This window comes from Ostrinia nubilalis, chromosome 11, assembly GCF_963855985.1.
Source record: "Ostrinia nubilalis chromosome 11, ilOstNubi1.1, whole genome shotgun sequence".
Classification (NCBI taxonomy): Eukaryota; Metazoa; Arthropoda; class Insecta; order Lepidoptera; family Crambidae; genus Ostrinia; species Ostrinia nubilalis.
In genome coordinates, this window is record NC_087098.1 from 7706560 (window position 1) to 7725260 (window position 18701).

Below are 18701 nucleotides of genomic sequence, written 5' to 3' on the forward strand. Positions count from 1 at the left end.
GTCGCCCGATACGGACCGTCTCTTCTGTGAACTCGGGCACTGCCCGTAAAGCGGCTGCTAGTCTGTCAGCCTTCACCTCCACGTCCGAACCTGACAGAACGAGGAGTTTGGTGGCCGACTGACTTGGCTTAAACCGAAGACCGTCCATTATTCCCAGCTGGGCGAGATCCACCTGCTGTTTGGCCAAATGTATGAACCACACAAAGTCGCGAGGTGGATCATAAAGGGCGGCCTCCGGCGTCATGGTCACGGTTATGGCCGCAGTTCTGGGCACGCGCACCCTCCGCGCGTTTCCTGTGGTGCGGCCAGGGCAACCCAATGCTCATGTCTGTTTCAACCTGATTGAACGGGGGCAAGAGTAAGCAACCCGGTCGAGTTAACTGCGCACTGGCAGCCGTGACGTCACATCGACGCTCTGGTACGGACAGGGTTGTGGGAGTTATGCCCGCAAACGAAATTCCTGTTATTTGTCACCATAGAGGACACTTAAAAATTAGGGATTGATGGTGAAAACGGGCATTAGAGTCGCATTCCAGCAAGGTGCGCAGTTACCCCTATCGGGTTGTACACGTTTAGGCCGTATACAGAAAGAAAGCTGAAAACTTATAAGCGCTTACCGGCGCTTGACAGGGCTGGTAACCCACGCAGGAAAATATATGAACGCGCGCCGATAAGCACTGAAGGGCGCCGACAAGTTTCAACACGCGCTGGTCAGCGCTGGACGCTGCCATATAAAATAACATTCAACTTGCTTCCTTAGTGAATGAACGGACCAGCACTGACAAGTGCTTATAAATTTCCAGCTTTCTTTCTGTATACGGCCTTAGTTCGTGTCAGATGACGTCACTCACCGTCAGCCAGCAGCGTGAGGTAGTGCGGCGTGGGCTCGGGCGTAGCGGTGAGCGTAATGTTGGGCGACGTCTTGTCGCGCAGCGCCGTCACCACTTCGAGGCAGTGCCGGAAAGACGGCCGCGCCTCCGCTGAGTAGCTCCAGCACTTTTGAAGCAGCTCGTAGCTGGAGAGAAACGGGTTTAGTGGCGAGGGACGTCATTGAAACAACGGCGTATGTCACAAGTTTAGTAACGTGTGACGTCATAGGTACTATGCACGAGAGTTATCAATGATATGAGATCTAATCAGTTGCTCTCTTATTTTGGACACCAATATGTAATGACTTAGCTAGACTATTTGATCACTGTGATACTTTACGCGAAATGAGTGCCTCCATCGGAGTGTATTATTATAGTAAATCAAGTAAAACGTCGGTATTCAAAGATGATTGGATAATAAGTTAATGCAGTTTTAAAAAAAACTTACAACACCGCAGGACAATTTGGCGGCCGATCAGGCGTTCCACCAGCTCTGACGTATGCCAGCACTTGTCTATTAGTACGCGCCGGGTATGGCTGTTGTCCCAGCGATAACACCTAATAGAAATGAAAAAACAAAACATTACTTTTTCATCTGAATATTGGAGTGTGTGTATACGATTTTCTTTTGATATAATCGAGTATACTGACCTCCCAACATAAAACTCCCCACGCCCATACATCAGACTGGCAAGAGAATACACCGTCCACTAGACATTCTACCGCCATCCACCGGACTGGCAGCAAACCTGTAAAACAAAGTAATTAACGATTAAAGCACCTTGATATTCGAATTTGAGATCTTGGTACTTTGTGGCTGTGAAAAAACAAAATTATCTGTGAGTCGGCAGATAGAGGAGTCTCCCCCGGGACTAAATTTTGACCTTCACTTGGTTGGGTTTTTATTGGCGGTCAAGCTGTAGATCCTGGCTACACAGGAGTTGCAGTGGTGGGAACGAGAGGTGGGAATAGTCCCGTAGATAGAGGATTCTATAGTTACACCTTTCTAAATTGAACGTGCCGTTTGTATTTTCTTAAGCTTTTGGTCACTAGTCTAAATAAGTAACATAATTATACACCAACCTTCCCCCTCCTTCATATAGTAGTCGTTCTTGTAAATATCTCTCGCCAGCCCAAAGTCTCCGATCTTAACCACCCGTCCGCCGGCGCGTTGCGCTACTAAGCAATTGCGGCACGCCAGGTCGCGGTGTACGAAGTGCATCTCTTCAAGGTACCGCAGCCTTTCGTCACTAGTCTATAGTATAATATTATATCAAGCACCAACCTTCCCCTTCCTTCTTATAGTAGTCGTTCTTGTAAATATCTCTCGCCAGCCCGAAGTCTTCAATCTTAACCACGCGTCCGCCGGCGCGCTGCGCTACTAAGCAATGCGGCAAGCCAGGTCGCGGTGTACGAAGTGCATCTCTTCGAGGTACCGGCAGCCTTTCGTCACTAGTCTATGGTATAATATTATCATGCACCAACCTTCCCCCTCCTTCCTATAGTAGTCGTTCTTGTAAATGTCCCTCGCCAGCCCAAAGTCTCCGATCTTAACCACGCGTCCGCCCGCACGTTGCGCTACTAAACAGTTGCGACAAGCCAAGTCACGGTGTACGAAGTGCATCTCTTCGAGGTACCGACAGCCTTTGGTCACGTCCACGCACATGTTCAGTAGGTCCAGGAGAGTCAGGGATTCGGAGGTGTACTGCAAGTTTAAGATAGTTTCTTATAATATTTGGAGGCCCGTTAACACATTTCAAAGTCACTAAACATGGGTTTGCTGCACGCAAGGGTCTAGTCTTGACCAGGGCGATTCTTTTCAGTATTGGTTTTTCTCAAACGTTTAAATAAGTCTACACCCCATGCGATAATAGAGATCATCTCAAAGTTCGGATAAGTACGATTACACCATGGTATATTCGATTTCGCGATCACTTCACGTACTTAGCTAATTGTGTCACGAATGTTAATCTAGTTGTCACACTCTTGACTCGAGGTCCTGAAGTTGTGTGACTTGATTACACATACATTTTGTTGGTAGCCGGCGACTGGTTGCGCCGCCATGGTGTCCCAGTGAAATATAGCCCGAAAAATCGACTTCATAAATTCGTTACCAAGTTGGCGCGCTTTTTTCTTAGGTAGCTGAGTAGATCGCCGGCCTCCATGAGCTCCATGACGATGTAGTGCGGGTCGTTGTCGAGGCACACGCCCAGCAGCCGCAGGATGTGCTCGTGCTTGAAGTTCGACATCAGCGCCGCTTCTTTCAGGAACTCAGTCTTCTCTTGCTCGGTCGCGCCTTTTCGCAGGGTCTGGAGCATATTATAACTAGCATTATAGATAACAGTATAATGAATACTTTAGAGCAGACCCAGATGATGCAAAATTCCAATATGAAAGCGACGACGCGTCGGTTTATCGACAACGATACTTACGCCCGTATTCACAAACGATGCTTGCTTAAGTGAAGCAGCAATCGAACAGCGTTGAATGGTTCGTGAGCTCTGTGATTGGTTCGTGTCACTCTGCGCGTCCACGCGCACTGTGAGACCTCATAGTAATGTTTGTGAATACGGGCGTTACTTACTGACGTTAATACTTACGTACTTACTTAATTTACATTGTAAAATCACACCTATTATAATCTATTAAATAATAAATGCAACACGCTGGTTAGAGGATGTATCTTCTGAGTATATCCCGTACAGGAGCTTGTTTGTTGGAGCCCCCTTTCATTCAAGGAATATATTTTTTTACAGTTGGAATTTTGATGAGGAAAAGAGGATGCACAAAAGATCGTAATTGGCCGAAGCGCTAAGTCATGGCCCATACCTAAATTAGATAACTACTTACAGAGTATATGTATTAAGACTTACCTTAACTGCAACCTTGGTGTCCGCCGTAGCTCCATTTATTTGTCGCGCGACACCTTCAAACACTTCCCCGAAGGCGCCGGAGCCCAGGAAGTTGGTAAGCGTGATCTGCTCGCGGCGGATGTGCGGAAGACTGGCCAGCTCCGCATCCGAAGGGCAAAGCACGCCCTGCTTTAGAAAAAAAGATTCATTTATTTATTTATTTCATCATCATCAACATTTGGTAATAATTTCCCTCCTGTATCATGATATGTCAGGGGCCAGGCCCCCCTGAAAAATAACCCTAGATACGCCAAAGCTGTGGCTACGATAAGAAAAGCTGAAAGCTGGATAAGCTATTTCGAAAACGGAATGATTCACTTATAACCTTATTGGCCTCGAGATTCCTTTCAACTTCCATAAAATATATTGGCTTTTACTATTTCTTACAGTTTTTGGATCCGTTACTAACACTTTAACAATAATTTACCCTGTATACTTATTTATTGTTTTGACTGGTAAACGTCTTCCATAAATTGATTTTATGAATTTAGGTACGCAAGAGGTCCCCTGCGTAAGATATTATAAAAGGTTATCTGTAGTACCTACAGTTGTATTTCATTTACGTCATATTTTATGAGCTAGTAAAATGTAATCTAATGTTGACTGTTATTGCATGCCTATTGAGCAAATTATTTTATTACCTGGTTATAAAGAATATTCGTGGAGTGTCGTATCGGTAGCTGTCGGAGCGTAGCTAGTTCAACATCTGGACCTCTTCTGGGTACAATGTTCTGGATTTGCATTTCTATTGCCGCTTTCTTCTTAGAACGATTGTTGTATGCTGTAAACAAATTAAAGAATGTATACTCTGAATTCATACAATAGGTTCAGTGTCCTTTAGCTATATTCAACTACGACGCACCGTCTTCATATGACATGCATAGAGTTGTAAATTTTTACGACGCAGCCAGCCAGGCGACCACTGAAAACCAGGGTCGCGGTGCTACGCACTGCGGCATTATGCTGAGTGGAAGCCTATTTGGCATATTTTTTTAACGTATTAATTTCTGTAATTGGTTGTTCTAGTGTGCCAAATAAATGTATTTTATTTCTTTCTTTCCTTAGCTATTGTTGCTTGCACGCGGCCACATTATAGCCTCCGACATTAAACCTCTGTCTAGCTGCTAGCACGACGCATATACTGTAGAACACGGTATCTCCCCGTCCCTGGTCAGCAAGAAAGCGGCCAGCACGGTCAGTTGCATGTAGCCTCCGACACTAGGTGACTACCACGATACTTACTTGTGACAAACTTGACTTTCACTGGTTGGGTTTTTATTGGCGGTCAAGCCGTAGATCCTAGCTACAAAGGAGTTGCAGCGGTGGGAAGAGTCCCGTAGCACGATACTCACTGAGAACACAGCAGCTCCTACAGCCAGTATAAGCGCAACCAGCACGACCACGGCTACGGGAGCGCGGCGGGGTGTAGCCAATAACGTGCCCCAGCCGTAGCTGTTGCGTGTAGTCTCCGTTACTAAGACACTAGAACGGCATCATCGTTTCAGCCAAATGATGTCCACAGCTGGACAATGGCCTGTAGATACTCATTGTAGAACACAGCAGCGCCTACAGCCAGTACAAGAATAGCCAGCACGGCCACGGCCACTGCCAGCGTGGCATTGAACGAGCTCCAGCCGTCTCTATATGGTCACATGTATCCTCTGATACTAGACCAGTAACACTGCATACTTACTGTAGAACACGGCGGCGCCTACAGCCAGTACAAGAGCAGCCAGCACCGCACCGCATGTGCCAGCGGCGCGGCGTCGAGCTCGGCGCCGGCCGACAGCGCGCCCCAGCCGCAGCTGTTGTATGTAGCCTCTGATACTAGACCAGTAACACTGCATACTCACTGTAGAACACGGCAGCGCCTACAGCCAGTACAAGCGCAGCCAGCACGACCACGGCTACGGGAGCGCGGCGGGGTGCAGCCAATAACGTGCCCCAGCCGTAGCTGTTGCGTGTAGTCTCCGTTACTAAACCACTAGAACGGCATCATCGTTTCAGCCAAACGATGTCCACAGCTGGACAAGGGTCTGTAGATAGATACTCATTGTAGAACACAGCAGCGCCTACAGCCAGTACAAGAGTAGTCAGCACAGCCACGGCCACTGCCAGCGTGGCGTTGAGCGAGCTTCAGCCGTCTTTATATGGTCACATGTATCCTCTGATACTAGACCAGTAACACAGCATACTCACTGTAGAACACGGCGGCGCCTACAGCCAGTACAAGAGCAGCCAGCACCGCACCGCATGTGCCAGCGGTGCGGCGTCGAGCTCGGCGCCGGCCGACAGCGCGCCCCAGCCGCAGCTGTTGTATGTAGCCTCCGACACTAGACCAGTAACACAGCGTACTCACTGTAGAACACGGCGGCGCCTACAGCCAGTACGAGCGCGGCCAGCACGGCCACGGCCACGGCCAGCGCGGCGTTGAGCGAGCTCCAGCCGTCTCTATATGGTCACATGTATCCTCTGATACTAGACCAGTAACACAGCATACTCACTGTAGAACACGGCGGCGCCTACAGCCAGTACAAGAGCAGCTAGCACCGCACCGCATGTGCCAGCGGCGCGGCGTCGAGCTCGGCGCCGGCCGACAGCGCGCCCCAGCCGCAGCTGTTGTATGTAGCCTCGCGTCACTAGACCACTAGGACAACATACTCACTGTAGAACACGGCGGCGCCTACAGCCAGTACGAGCGCAGCCAGCACGGCCACGGCCACTGCCAGCGCAGCGGATTGCGACCGACAGCGTGCCCCAGCCGTAGCTGTTGCGTGTAGTCTCCGTTACTAAACCACTAGAACGGCATCATCGTTTCAGCCAAATGATGTCCACTGCTGGACAAGGGCTTGTAGATACTCATTGTAGAACACAGCAGCGCCTACAGCCAGTACAAGAGTAGCCAGCACGGCCACGGCCACTGCCAGCGTGGCGTTGAACGAGCTCCAGCCGTCTCTATATGGTCACATGTATCCTCTGATACTAGACCAGTAACACAGCATACTCACTGTAGAACACGGCGGCGCCTACAGCCAGAACAATAGCAGCCAGCACCGCACCGCATGTGCCAGCGGCGCGGCGTCGAGCTCGGCGCCGACCGACAGCGCGCCCCAGCCGCAGCTGTTGTATGTAGCCTCCCACACTAGACCACTAGCACATCATACTCACTGTAGAACACGGCGGCGCCTACAGCCAGCACGAGCGCAGCCAGCACGGCCACGGCCACGGCCAGCGCGGCGGGGTGCGGGCGCGCCGCGTGTGCCAGCGGCGCGGCGTCGAGCTCGGCGCCGGCCGACAGCGCGCCCCAGCCGTAGCTGTTGCGAGCCTGTACCCGCGCTATGTAGCCCTCAGACACTTCGCCTGCGCCTATCAGCCAATATGTATCTGTGTGGGATAATACAATCTTTTAATGTCTTCAAAAATCTTAGCCTCCCGACATTTCCGTTGTGCCTATCAGCCAGTACGTGTATGTGCGAAAAATTACAGTCATGTCTAGAAAAAAACAGGACGTTAAGGTAATTTGTTACTTTTGGTCCTTCGACTCGGATTTGCCCTTGATTAGGTAGAAGAATACAAAATGATTGATGACATGATAGTTCTGCACTGTGAAATTGCATGCACCTATGATATTATATTCTTCCAAATAAACGATTGATTTGAATTATAATATACGAGTATATTAAATGTATGGAGTTTACCTGTTCCGTTATGTAGCAATTCGAGGCCTTCTTGAAGAATTTGAAGTTTCATTTCTTTGGGCATATCTGAAGGTAAGCTGAGTAACAGTTCGCTTACATTGTTAGTCACGTTCACGTAATTGACTCTGAAAAGAGAAGATGAAAGAAAATGTATACGAAACTATTGGATTGGACACACATGTAAAGAATGTTAAATTGGGTAAGTAGGTATCTATGTTTTTACCTGTGTTGCGGTCTGCCCCAAACTCTATACATAGTTATCGGTGCACCCCGTGTGTCGGGCTCCGACCACCAGGCTCGCAGCACCCTCTCTCCCACGGCTTCCACTCGCAGTGCCCCGGGAGGGCCGGGAACGTCGCCTAAAATAATATTGGTTAATTGGTTAGCAAAAGCTCTGACAGCTACGATACGATGGCTTAAGAGTAATTAATAATAACTAGCGGCCGCCCGCGACTTCGTACGCGTGGATCCCGTTTTACCCCCTTCATCTATCTTACGCGGTTTAGATTTTTTCATACCAATGTTTTTCCCGCTAACTCCCGTTCCCGTGGGAATTTTGCAATATCCTGTTGTAACTAAGCTTTGAGTTTACTAAGGTACCTGCATGCCAAATTTCAAGCGTCTAACTTAAGCAGTTTAGATTTTTCATACAAAAGGATTTTCCCGCTAATTCCCGTGCCCGTGGGAATTCCTAAGTATCCTATAACCTGCCCAGGAGTACGAAGAATAATTGTGACAAGTTTCGTTAAAATCCGTCAAGTAGTTTTTGTTTCTATAAGGAACATACAGACAGACAGACAGACAGACAGACAGACAGACAGACAGACAGACAGACAGACAAAAATTTTATTGATTGCATTTTTGGCATCAGTATCGATCACTAATCACCCTCTGATAGTTATTTTGAAAATATATTTCATGTACAGAATTGACCTCTCTACAGATTTATTATAAGTATAGATAAAGCAGCAGTGGGCTGATGCTGATGGCCAGATCTGTTCCAGAACCGCTGAAAGTTGGAGTAAACAAGTTCTGAAGTGGAGACCATATCACGGCAAATATCTGTAGTAAGTTTGTGCATGAAAAATGCAGGAGAACTTGCGCTTTTACAGTGAACAGCTGTCACAGCACTAACCGAGCGTCTCAAAGGTGAATCGGTCGTCGGCCGGCCAGTAGTAGGGCGGCGCGTCGCGAAGGTACTGCAGGCGCAGACGGAAGCGGTAGGCCGTGTCCATGCCTTGAGGTGAGGCTTAGGTCTACTGGACTATGATGGGCTGTCACATCACTAACCGAGCGTCTCAAACGTGAAGTGGTCGTCAGCCGGCCAGTAGTAGGGCGGCGCGTCGCGAAGGTACTGCAGGCGCAGACGGAAGCGGTAGGCCGTGTCCATGCCTTGAGGTGAGGCTTAGGTCTACTGGACTATGATGGGCTGTCACATCACTAACCGAGCGTCTCAAACGTGAAGTGGTCGTCAGCCGGCCAGTAGTAGGGCGGCGCGTCGCGAAGGTACTGCAGGCGCAGACGGAAGCGGTAGGCCGTGTCCATGCCTTGAGGTGAGGCTTAGGTCTACTGGACTATGATGGGCTGTCACATCACTAACCGAGCGTCTCGAAGGTGAATCGGTCGTCAGCCGGCCAGTAGTAGGGCGGCGCGTCGCGAAGGTACTGCAGGCGCAGACGGAAGCGGTAGGCCGTGTCCATGCCTTGAGGTGAGGCTTAGGTCTACTGGACTATGATGGGCTGTCACATCACTAACCGAGCGTCTCGAAGGTGAATCGGTCGTCAGCCGGCCAGTAGTAGGGCGGCGCGTCGCGAAGGTACTGCAGGCGCAGACGGAAGCGGTAGGCCGTGTCCATGCCTTGAGGTGAGGCTTAGGTTTACTGGACTATGATGGGCTGTCACATCACTAACCGAGCGTCTCAAACGTGAAGTGGTCGTCAGCCGGCCAGTAGTAGGGCGGCGCGTCGCGAAGGTACTGCAGACGCAGACGGAAGCGGTAGGCCGTGTCCATGCCTTGAGGTGAGGCTTAGGTCTACTGGACTATGATGGGCTGTCACATCACTAACCGAGCGTCTCGAAGGTGAATCGGTCGTCAGCCGGCCAGTAGTAGGGCGGCGCGTCGCGAAGGTACTGCAGGCGCAGACGGAAGCGGTAGGCCGTGTCCATGCCTTGAGGAGAGGCTTAGGTCTACTGGACTATGATGGGCTGTCACATCACTAACCGAGCGTCTCGAAGGTGAATCGGTCGTCAGCCGGCCAGTAGTAGGGCGGCGCGTCGCGAAGGTACTGCAGGCGCAGACGGAAGCGGTAGGCCGTGTCCATGCCTTGAGGTGAGGCTTAGGTCTACTGGACTATGATGGGCTGTCACAACACTAACCGAGCGTCTCGAAGGTGAAGCGCAGGTACTACAGGCGCAGACGGAAGCGGTAGGCAGTGTCCATGCCTTGAGGTGAGGCTAGGTCTACTGGACTATGATGGGCCTTCACATCACTAACCGAGCGTCTCGAAGGTGAAGCGGTCGTCAGCCGGCCAGTAGTAGGGCGGCGCGTCGCGAAGGTACTGCAGGCGCAGACGGAAGCGGTAGGCCGTGTCCATGCCTTGAGGTGAGGCTTAGGTCTACTGGACTATGATGGGCTGTCACATCACTAACCGAGCGTCTCAAAGGTGAATCGGTCGTCAGCCGGCCAGTAGTAGGGCGGCGCATCGCGAAGGTACTGCAGGCGCAGACGGAAGCGATACGCCGTGCGCGGGCGCAGGCCGCTGGCCAGCCACTCGTCGCCGCGCGCCACGCAGTCGCGCCACGTGCCGTTCGCCGTGTTCGCTTCTGTGTATTCCACTTTGTATCTGGGGAGTGATATTAAAGTCAGATATTGTTTAAATACGTTGCTTTGCCTGTCCAAATGATTCGGTTCTAGGACCTGTGGTAGGTTAGACCACAAACTGATACTACAATAGCTAGAAAATCTATCACAAATTAATCAAGGATACGGTGCCCCGTATTTGGGCTCACCAGTTAGTACCACTGTGTACGGCCACAGTCTTAACTACCTATTTGCGTTTTTGCTCTTGCCCTCATCAAATGGTGATTCTTTGCTATAGAACTAGACGACATGACCGGCAATGGGCAGTTAACACTGTTGCCGATAGTACATTAAGGGGACTTTAATCTACAGGAGTCACTTATTGCTATTAGCTTATATTTAGCTAAGATAGTGTTGCCAACTGATGAACGCTAAATCCGAGAGGACAATCGTATTTCACAACGGGTGGTATGTAGAGTAAGGTCCTGGCACTCGTCAGGGGCGCTAACTAGTGAGCGCAAATACAGTAGTCCAAATTTCCCCAATTTTCGTGGGTTTAATGCATAGCCCGGTCCGTTGGACTCGGAGAATTACTGCTACATTAAGATGTCTTTATTGCTAAGGCAATAAAGACGACTTACCTATAAATACTGTAGGCAGTCGGCGGCGTCCAAGCCACACGGAGGCGCGTAGGCGATGGCATGGCGCGGCGCAGCGGTGGCGGCGCGGGGTAGGTGATAGCTAAGGGTGCGCTGTCGGCCGCCTGCGCACTATGTGACTCACCTATAGATGCTGTAGGTAGTCGGCGGCGTCCAAGCCACACGGAGGCGGGTAGGCGAGGGCATGGCGCGGCGCAGCGGCGGCGGCGCGGGGTAGGTGCGCATAGCTAAGGGCGCGCTGTCGGCGGCCTGCGCGCTGTGTCTCACCTATAGATGCTGTAGGTAGTCGGCGGCGTCCAAGCCACACGGAGGCGGGTAGGCGATGGCATGGCGCGGCGCAGCGGCGGCGGCGCGGGGTAGGTGCGCATAGCTAAGGGCGCGCTGTCGGCGGCCTGCGCGCTGTGTCTCACCTATAGATGCTGTAGGTAGTCGGCGGCGTCCAAGCCACACGGAGGCGGGTAGGCGATGGCATGGCGCGGCGCAGCGGCGGCGGCGCGGGGTAGGTGCGCATAGCTAAGGGCGCGCTGTCGGCGGCCTGCGCGCTGTGTCTCACCTATAGATGCTGTAGGTAGTCGGCGGCGTCCAAGCCACACGGAGGCGGGTAGGCGAGGGCATGGCGCGGCGCAGCGGCGGCGGCGCGGGGTAGGTGCGCATAGCTAAGGGTGCGCTGTCGGCCGCCTGCGCACTATGCGGGGAGCGCGCGCGCACCCACACTGCGTAGCGCGTGCCGGCCGCTAGTCGAGACACCACCACGCTCCCCTGTCGTGGCTCTGGTACCTCGAACGTACTGTGCTCTGCCAAAAAACGTATAGTTAAGTAACCACCTCGAATATGACGTGCTGCCATCCTCGTACAAACGTTTAACTAACTACGGATTTTTGTCTGTTACATTCTCATGTACTTATACATCGCTAAACAAATGTTGGTATAGCTGGGAATAGAAATATTTTGTGAATTGGAAGATACTCGTATGTGGAAGACGCGACGCTGGCTTCCAGCGTAAAATCAATTGAAAATTTCTTAAAAGAGGCCATAGCGCAGTGAAGTGATAGACAAGACTTAGGAAAGTTAAGTACATTTTCAACGCGCTTACCTTTGAGTCTATGCGGTAGTGTAGTGGAGTCGTTAGTCCGCCAATGCACTTCATATTTCAGTCCATGGTCAGGAATCCATTCAACGCGAGCTTGTACTGGGCTTATAGGTATTGCAGTCACATTCTTTGGTGCAGTTGGAGCTACAAAATAATGAGAGAATGCGTTAGATATGAATAGATTGGCCTGAAAAATACCACATTAAAATGAAAGTACCTTCTGCTGCTGTCTGAAGAATCAAAGATGCTCCGATAAGTGGTTTAATTTCGTGAAGTTTTGCGTAGTAATTTGTTGCTTCCAGCATCACAGAGTAGTTGGTGAAAGGTTTCAGTTCATTTACAATAACATCAGATCTCGTAGTGGTAATGTACGAACAAGTATCTCTATCACAGTTTGTAATATTGTCTGGCACTTGTAAGTAGTGGTATATCGTGTATTCTGTGGCAGGCATTTCGTATTCTAAGTTACGGCATTGTGATTGCTGTGGTTTATGAACCTTTGGCATCTGGAGTGTGATACTGTTTGCCGAATTTGATAGAACTTTCGGTTGCAGATTCTGAGATTTAGGAAACAAACACTGCCTTGGAGGATAAGGTTGATTAGCTGGATCTAGCGCCATAATCTTGTAGCCGTGTGACGTTTTCGCATGCTCCAGCTTTTGTTTCTTGTTTTTTATTGCGTAAAATATTTCTTTCTCGGTCGAATTGAACCAGTACACGTATTTGCTATCTACTGTTATTGACATCGGTGTAAAGCCGTATTTTTTCTTTTCTGTAGCGTCAACAACGACTCTACACTTGCAACCATTCATATCTGCTGCGAGAATCTGGTGTACCCAAGGATCTATCCAGTAAAGTTCTTGATGGCTGGTCGTCATGTCAACTATGAATGACTTGGCTACTTGAGGATTTTCGGGGCAGTTGCAATCTTTCAGTGTACCGTTGGTTTTCAAAGTATTATTGAAGAAACTTCTAATATTAGATCCGTTTAATTTAGATGTCATAATGGTACCCAGACCTGGGTGACTGCTTTCTTCATACCAGTACAGTGTCCTGTGAGTTAAATAAAAACTGTTATTGTAGCAGAAGTTTATAAACATTTTAAAAATATACTAAGGTTTTTCATTTACCTGTTCAAAGGAGCAACCTGTAAGCTGTAAATTGGTTGTCTCCTAGAGAACACACGAGAGATTGGAGGTCGCGTGTTTGGAATACCGAGATCAGCTTTATAAACGATGTAGGACTCGGCCGACGTCATTTCCAGTTGCGCCCAGTATACGGATCGCCCGACCCAGTCCAGAGTAATGCTCGTAGCAGACCCATTTATAGATGTTAGCTAAAACATAACGGTAATTTAACATTGACGATTTAAAAAAGTACCTAAGTACATAAGTCGATCAAATTGACTTGCTCTTCTTACCTTGTAATGGCCACTTCCATTAATCCTCGACGAAAATATTTCTTCCAAGTTGTTAACCCAGTATACGATATTTTCTTCGATAGAGACGGCAAAATCTATAGGAATACCCATACTTTTCGGAATCGTTTCGCTCTCCCCTGAATCCAAGTCCACTATTCTGATAGACTCTTGCGACGATACTATGACTTTTGGTACGGGGTTTATTTCGTCTGATGATGATGAGACCACTTCAGAATATTGTCCGAATCCAGCGTCTGTGAAGGCGCGGACCTGTACGAAATTATCACAATAGGTTACTAATAAGTAACATGATAGTTGATACTCCAGTCATAATTGACACACTTTTTTTATATTTTGCATGGAAAAGAAAGATATTGCCTCTACAAAACTGATTTACAGTTTTCAGCCAGAATTTTCTGATCTTTTCAGTTGTGTTTTACAGTTTATTGGTGTCAGCCACAGGCGTCAACAGCCTAATGATATCTAATCGAATTAAATTACATTTAAAAATATAAGTTCAACTTGCCTGGAAGAAATAAGACGACGCGTTTTCAAGGTCCTTAAGCATGAGTTGCGTATGCGTCGGCGAAAGGCGCGCATCTGCACAGGCGGAGGGCTTCCCCGCAGGTTCCGGGGCGCGGCCGGACGATGGCTGTGTCCAACATTGGGCTTCGTACCCACGGATCAAGCCGTTAGCGCGCGCCGGGGGATCCCAGCGGAATATTGCAGAGAGAGAACCACCGCTGCAATCGAAATAAGAAGCTCTAACATGACGTTCCGTTCTTTTTTTAAATTCGGTCTTAATTCGCGAAGGTCAAAGCAGACGAAGTCTACTATAAAGTGAAACGTAAATTTTTTCGCGAGAATAGAAACGTTTTTCTGCAATTTATTGCTTCGTTCGTAGCAAACAGGTAACGCACAGCTTCGAGTCAGTGAAGTTTCTCGTAGATCCGTAGCTCGTAGCAGCTTGGCTACGACACGTGAATGATAGATTTATTCATTTTTTTTTTAATAATATAGTTTCGTGCGGATTGCACTTATGTATTCGTAAATTCGTAATATTGTAAGTAGGTAAGTACGCTTTGAGACCTCTTGAGAGATTTTTCATGTTGCGCCCTTTTCTTTGATTTGTCTACACTCATGCATTGTGAAACCTTTAAAAAACTAAACTTCTACTAGTTTTCGTGGCGATAGAAAGTTTCTCTACAGTTGCTTCGTAGCGGACCGGTATCGCACTTGTAGCTTTCTCGTAGCACCTACGCTACGACACCTGCATACCTGTATGAAAGATTTGTTTAGCGTTATTTTCAAAGGCGCGCCTAGGTTGTATGCGCGCGCACAGATACTGTCAACGCGCTGTACGGAGCCACGGTCCTTTGGGAGACCTCCACCCACGGCACTTACACTGCAATGCACTGGGATGGGCTTATATCTTAAGGAGTTCCTTACCTGGTAGCAGGTTGTATACAGTGTGTCCGGGCATGTAGTGATCAAACTTTAAGGGCCAAATCTAGGGACAATTTTATCGATAAAAATACTTCAAAAATTTGGGGCTTGACCCATTTATCTCAAAATTACAAGGATTTAAGTTTTAATTTTTAGTTTTCACCTCTTCCTTCAAAAACAAGTGAAAGCGTTCGTAGCTTAACATTAATAACCAAATATTTTATATCATGCGATAGCCAATAAAATTATCTATTAGTAGAAGTAGAAAACAGACACAAGTTTCATACATTTTATGGGATTAAGAATGGTTTTAATTAGAAAAATACATGACTTTTTTCACTTCTTTTTCAGTTATTTTCCAACACAAGAAAAACCAGGTCGTTAAGGTATGTTTTATTTGCAATGTATTAATTAGTATTTGAGCTATTCTACAAAACGAATGTAAATTTATTAGTCTACGTCTATTAGTTTTGACGTAATTGTTGAACAAAGATACCCCTTCCCAGCGGTTTCCATAGTAATCGGAATAGGTTGTGTGATTCTTTCAGGCAGTGCATTTTCGCATGTCGCGTGCGCTATGGAAACCGCTGGGAAGGGGTATCTTTGTTTAGCAATAACGTCAAAACTAATAGACGTAGACTAATAAATTTACATTCGTTTTGTAGAATAGCTCAAATACTAATAATACAATGCAAATAAAACATACCTTAACGACCTGGTTTTTCTTGTGTTGGAAAATAACTGAAAAAGAAGTGAAAAAAGTCATGTTTTTTTCTAATTAAATCCATTCTTACTCCCTTAAAATGTATGAAACTTGTATCTGTTTTCTACTTCTGATAATAGATAATTTTATTGGCTATTGCATGATATAAAATGTTTGCTTATTAGTGTTAAGCTACCCACGCTATCACTTGTTTTTGAAGGAAGAGGTGAAAACTTAAAATTCAAAACTTAAATCCATGTAATTTTGCGAGAAATGGGTCAAGCCCCAAATTTGAAGTATTTTCATCGATAAAATTGTCCATAGATTACGCCCTTAAAGTTTGATCACTACATGCCCGGACACACTGTATAAAGCCGCGGCGATCATGGCGCGGCGGGCGGCGCCGGCGCACCACCGCCCCAGGCTGTGTGCGCGCGCACTGACACTTGCAACGCACTGTACGGAGCCACGGTGCGCTGTGAAATCTCCACCCACGTCACTTTCACTGTACCTACACTGGAATGGGGCTTTAATCCTTTATGTTAGGAAGTTCTTCTTACCTGGTAGCAGGTTGTATATAAAGCCGAGGCGATCTTGGCGCGGCGGGCGGCGCTTGCGGCGAGTGCGCGAGGGCCCGCGCCGGCGCACCACCGCCCCACGCTGTGTGCGCGCGCACTGATACTTACAACGCGCTGTATGGAGCCACAGTTCACTGAGAGACTAGTCCACCCACGGCACTTTCACTGTACCTACACTGGAACGGGGCTTTAATCCTTTATGTTAGGGGATTCATCTTACCTGGTAGCAGGTTGTATATAAAGCCGCGGCGATCGAGGCGCGGCGGGCGGCGCTTGCGGCGAGTGCGCGAGGGCCCGCGCCGGCGCACCACCGCCCCAGGCTGTGTGCGCGCGCACTGACACTTGCAACGCACTGTACGGAGCCACGGTCCGTTGGGAGACCTCCACCCATGGCACTTTCACTGTTCGTTAGTTCGTTCGTTTCAGCCGAAAGACGTCCACTGCTGGACAAAGGCCTCTCCCAAGGATTTCCACAAAGACCGGTTCTGCGCCGCTCGCATCCAGGCACCTCCCGCGGCCTTCACCAGATCGTCGGTCCACCAAGTGGGAGGCCTGCCCACGCTACGTCTTCCGGCAGTTTGATCGCCACTCAAGAACTTTCCTGCCCTTCAAGAACTTTCACTGTACCTATGTTGGAATGGGCCTTTATGTTAGTAAGTTCATCTTACCTGGTAGCAGGTTGTATATAAAGCCGCGGCGATCGAGGCGCGGCGGGCGGCGCTTGCGGCGAGTGCGCGAGGGCCCGCGCCGGCGCACCACCGCCCCAGGCTGTGTGCGCGCGCACTGATACTTGCAACGCGCTGTACGTAGCCACGGTCCGTTGTGAGACCTCCACACACGGCACTTACTCTGAAATGCCCTGGGATAGGCTTATATCTTAAGGAGTTCATCTTACCTGGTAGCAGGTTGTATATAAAGCCGCGGCGATCTGGGCTCGGCGGGCGGCGCTTGCGGCGAGTGCGCGAGGGCCCGCGCCGGCGCACCACCGCCCCACGCTGTGTGCGCGCGCACTGACACTTGCAACGCACTGTACGGAGCCACGGTCCGTTGGGAGACCTCCACCCATGGAACTTCCACTGTGCGCTGGAATGGGAAGTCTTTTTAGGGGCTTCATCTTGCGTTGTTGTCTTTAGAGTTACAATTACAGTCTGTGCTTGAATAGGTTTTAATTAGAAATGGAGGAATACGCTGTGAGGTGAGACTCAAACACGGTACTCACTGTACATAGGAATGAGCTTTTTTGTTATGGAGATCATCTCACGTGGTCTCAGAATGACAAATAAAGTCACTGCTTAGGTGGGTTTTTTATTGGACGGAAAATATGCTAAGTTGTTAATAAATCTACAGTGGTCAGTTTGTCAAGTATCATAGCATAAAAAACAAAAAATAGCGTAATTTCCGCGTATTCAAAGCGATGTTGGCTCTATCTATACAACTTAAAATTCATACATCATCGAGACAACCAGCCTACCCTAGTGTAAAGGGTACAAATATAATAAAGCATCTTCAAGTTCATCAGGAAAATCTATCAGTTATTAATTCCTACCTCGATCTTGTGCTGGCCCGGGAAGTTAAGACTGACGTCATAGTACACGCGGCTGTTGTTGACGTTGACGCGCCGCGCGGGCGCCCACGTCACGTTGAACGAGTCCCACTCGCCCGCTACCACGATGGAAGACGCGTCGATCGTCTCTGGGATGGCTATTAGGGATTCTGTAAGACAAGATTTTAAGCTAGATCCAAAAAAATATTTAAAGTAGAGAGCTTAAACGAGCAAACATAACTAACGTTGTGTTGATTTTCCCGGCTTTTCTCTTCTATTATATGCATGTTTTATACATATAAATGTTCCTCTTGAATCACTCTATCTATTAAAAAAATTCGTTGCGTAGTTTTAAAGATCTAAGCTTACATAGGGACAGACAGACAGAAAAGCGACTTTTGTTTTATAATATTTAGTGATAGTGATAAACTGAAGCCGGTTCACACAATGTAACTGTAAGGTCGTATTTTAGGAAACGACTCCCAAAAGTCGATTCAAGGTTTGATGTAAAATATGCTCTGGATGGACGATACATAGTACGAGTATTATGATTATTCAACTATATTATACACATTAGTACAAACACAAAATTAAACATACCGCTGTTAGCATGCAGCGTGGGGTCCCTCACTGCGATAACATGCACCCTGGGCACCAGCGCCGCCGTGTACTTTCCCTCGAGGTCGGACACCACTGCTCGCGACGCGTCCTGCACCCACACCAGCCGCTCGCTGAAGTAGCACAGCGGACCCAGGGTCGCTGTCCCGGCTAAACGGGTCACTAGGGTCCCGGAGATCTGCAAGGTACACACGTCAAGGTAAACACTGGCAGTGGTATATTACGTCGTTACATTTTTTTTTAAGATTATTAGTAATTTAATTTGTAATTCCCTGCGTGATCAAATCAGAAATGAGGAGATCCGTAGGAGAACCAGAGTGACTGACATAGCCCGCAGAATCGCTAAAATCAAGTGGCAGTGGGCGG

The 18701-nt window shown here is 48.5% G+C and overlaps 1 protein-coding gene across 1 annotated transcript in view; it reads right to left on the reverse strand.

Annotated features, from left to right (window-relative positions):
- The window catches only part of LOC135075982 (proto-oncogene tyrosine-protein kinase ROS), a 39335-nt gene that overhangs the window by 2373 nt on the left and 18261 nt on the right, over positions 1 to 18701 (reverse strand). The window contains 36 exon segments of the mRNA XM_063970429.1: positions 852 to 1015; positions 1318 to 1427; positions 1521 to 1618; positions 2355 to 2574; positions 2984 to 3178; positions 3716 to 3910; positions 4423 to 4562; positions 5475 to 5633; positions 6141 to 6232; positions 6332 to 6397; positions 6443 to 6548; positions 6950 to 7165; positions 7480 to 7604; positions 7703 to 7838; positions 8615 to 8716; positions 8770 to 8871; positions 8925 to 9026; positions 9080 to 9181; positions 9235 to 9336; positions 9390 to 9491; positions 9545 to 9646; positions 9700 to 9801; positions 9973 to 10074; positions 10128 to 10321; positions 11062 to 11193; positions 11491 to 11731; positions 12031 to 12171; positions 12245 to 13080; positions 13158 to 13363; positions 13448 to 13717; positions 13974 to 14190; positions 16395 to 16575; positions 16843 to 17003; positions 17070 to 17257; positions 17721 to 17887; positions 18318 to 18513. Coding sequence (XP_063826499.1) covers positions 852 to 1015; positions 1318 to 1427; positions 1521 to 1618; positions 2355 to 2574; positions 2984 to 3178; positions 3716 to 3910; positions 4423 to 4562; positions 5475 to 5633; positions 6141 to 6232; positions 6332 to 6397; positions 6443 to 6548; positions 6950 to 7165; positions 7480 to 7604; positions 7703 to 7838; positions 8615 to 8716; positions 8770 to 8871; positions 8925 to 9026; positions 9080 to 9181; positions 9235 to 9336; positions 9390 to 9491; positions 9545 to 9646; positions 9700 to 9801; positions 9973 to 10074; positions 10128 to 10321; positions 11062 to 11193; positions 11491 to 11731; positions 12031 to 12171; positions 12245 to 13080; positions 13158 to 13363; positions 13448 to 13717; positions 13974 to 14190; positions 16395 to 16575; positions 16843 to 17003; positions 17070 to 17257; positions 17721 to 17887; positions 18318 to 18513 — 6070 coding nt within the window.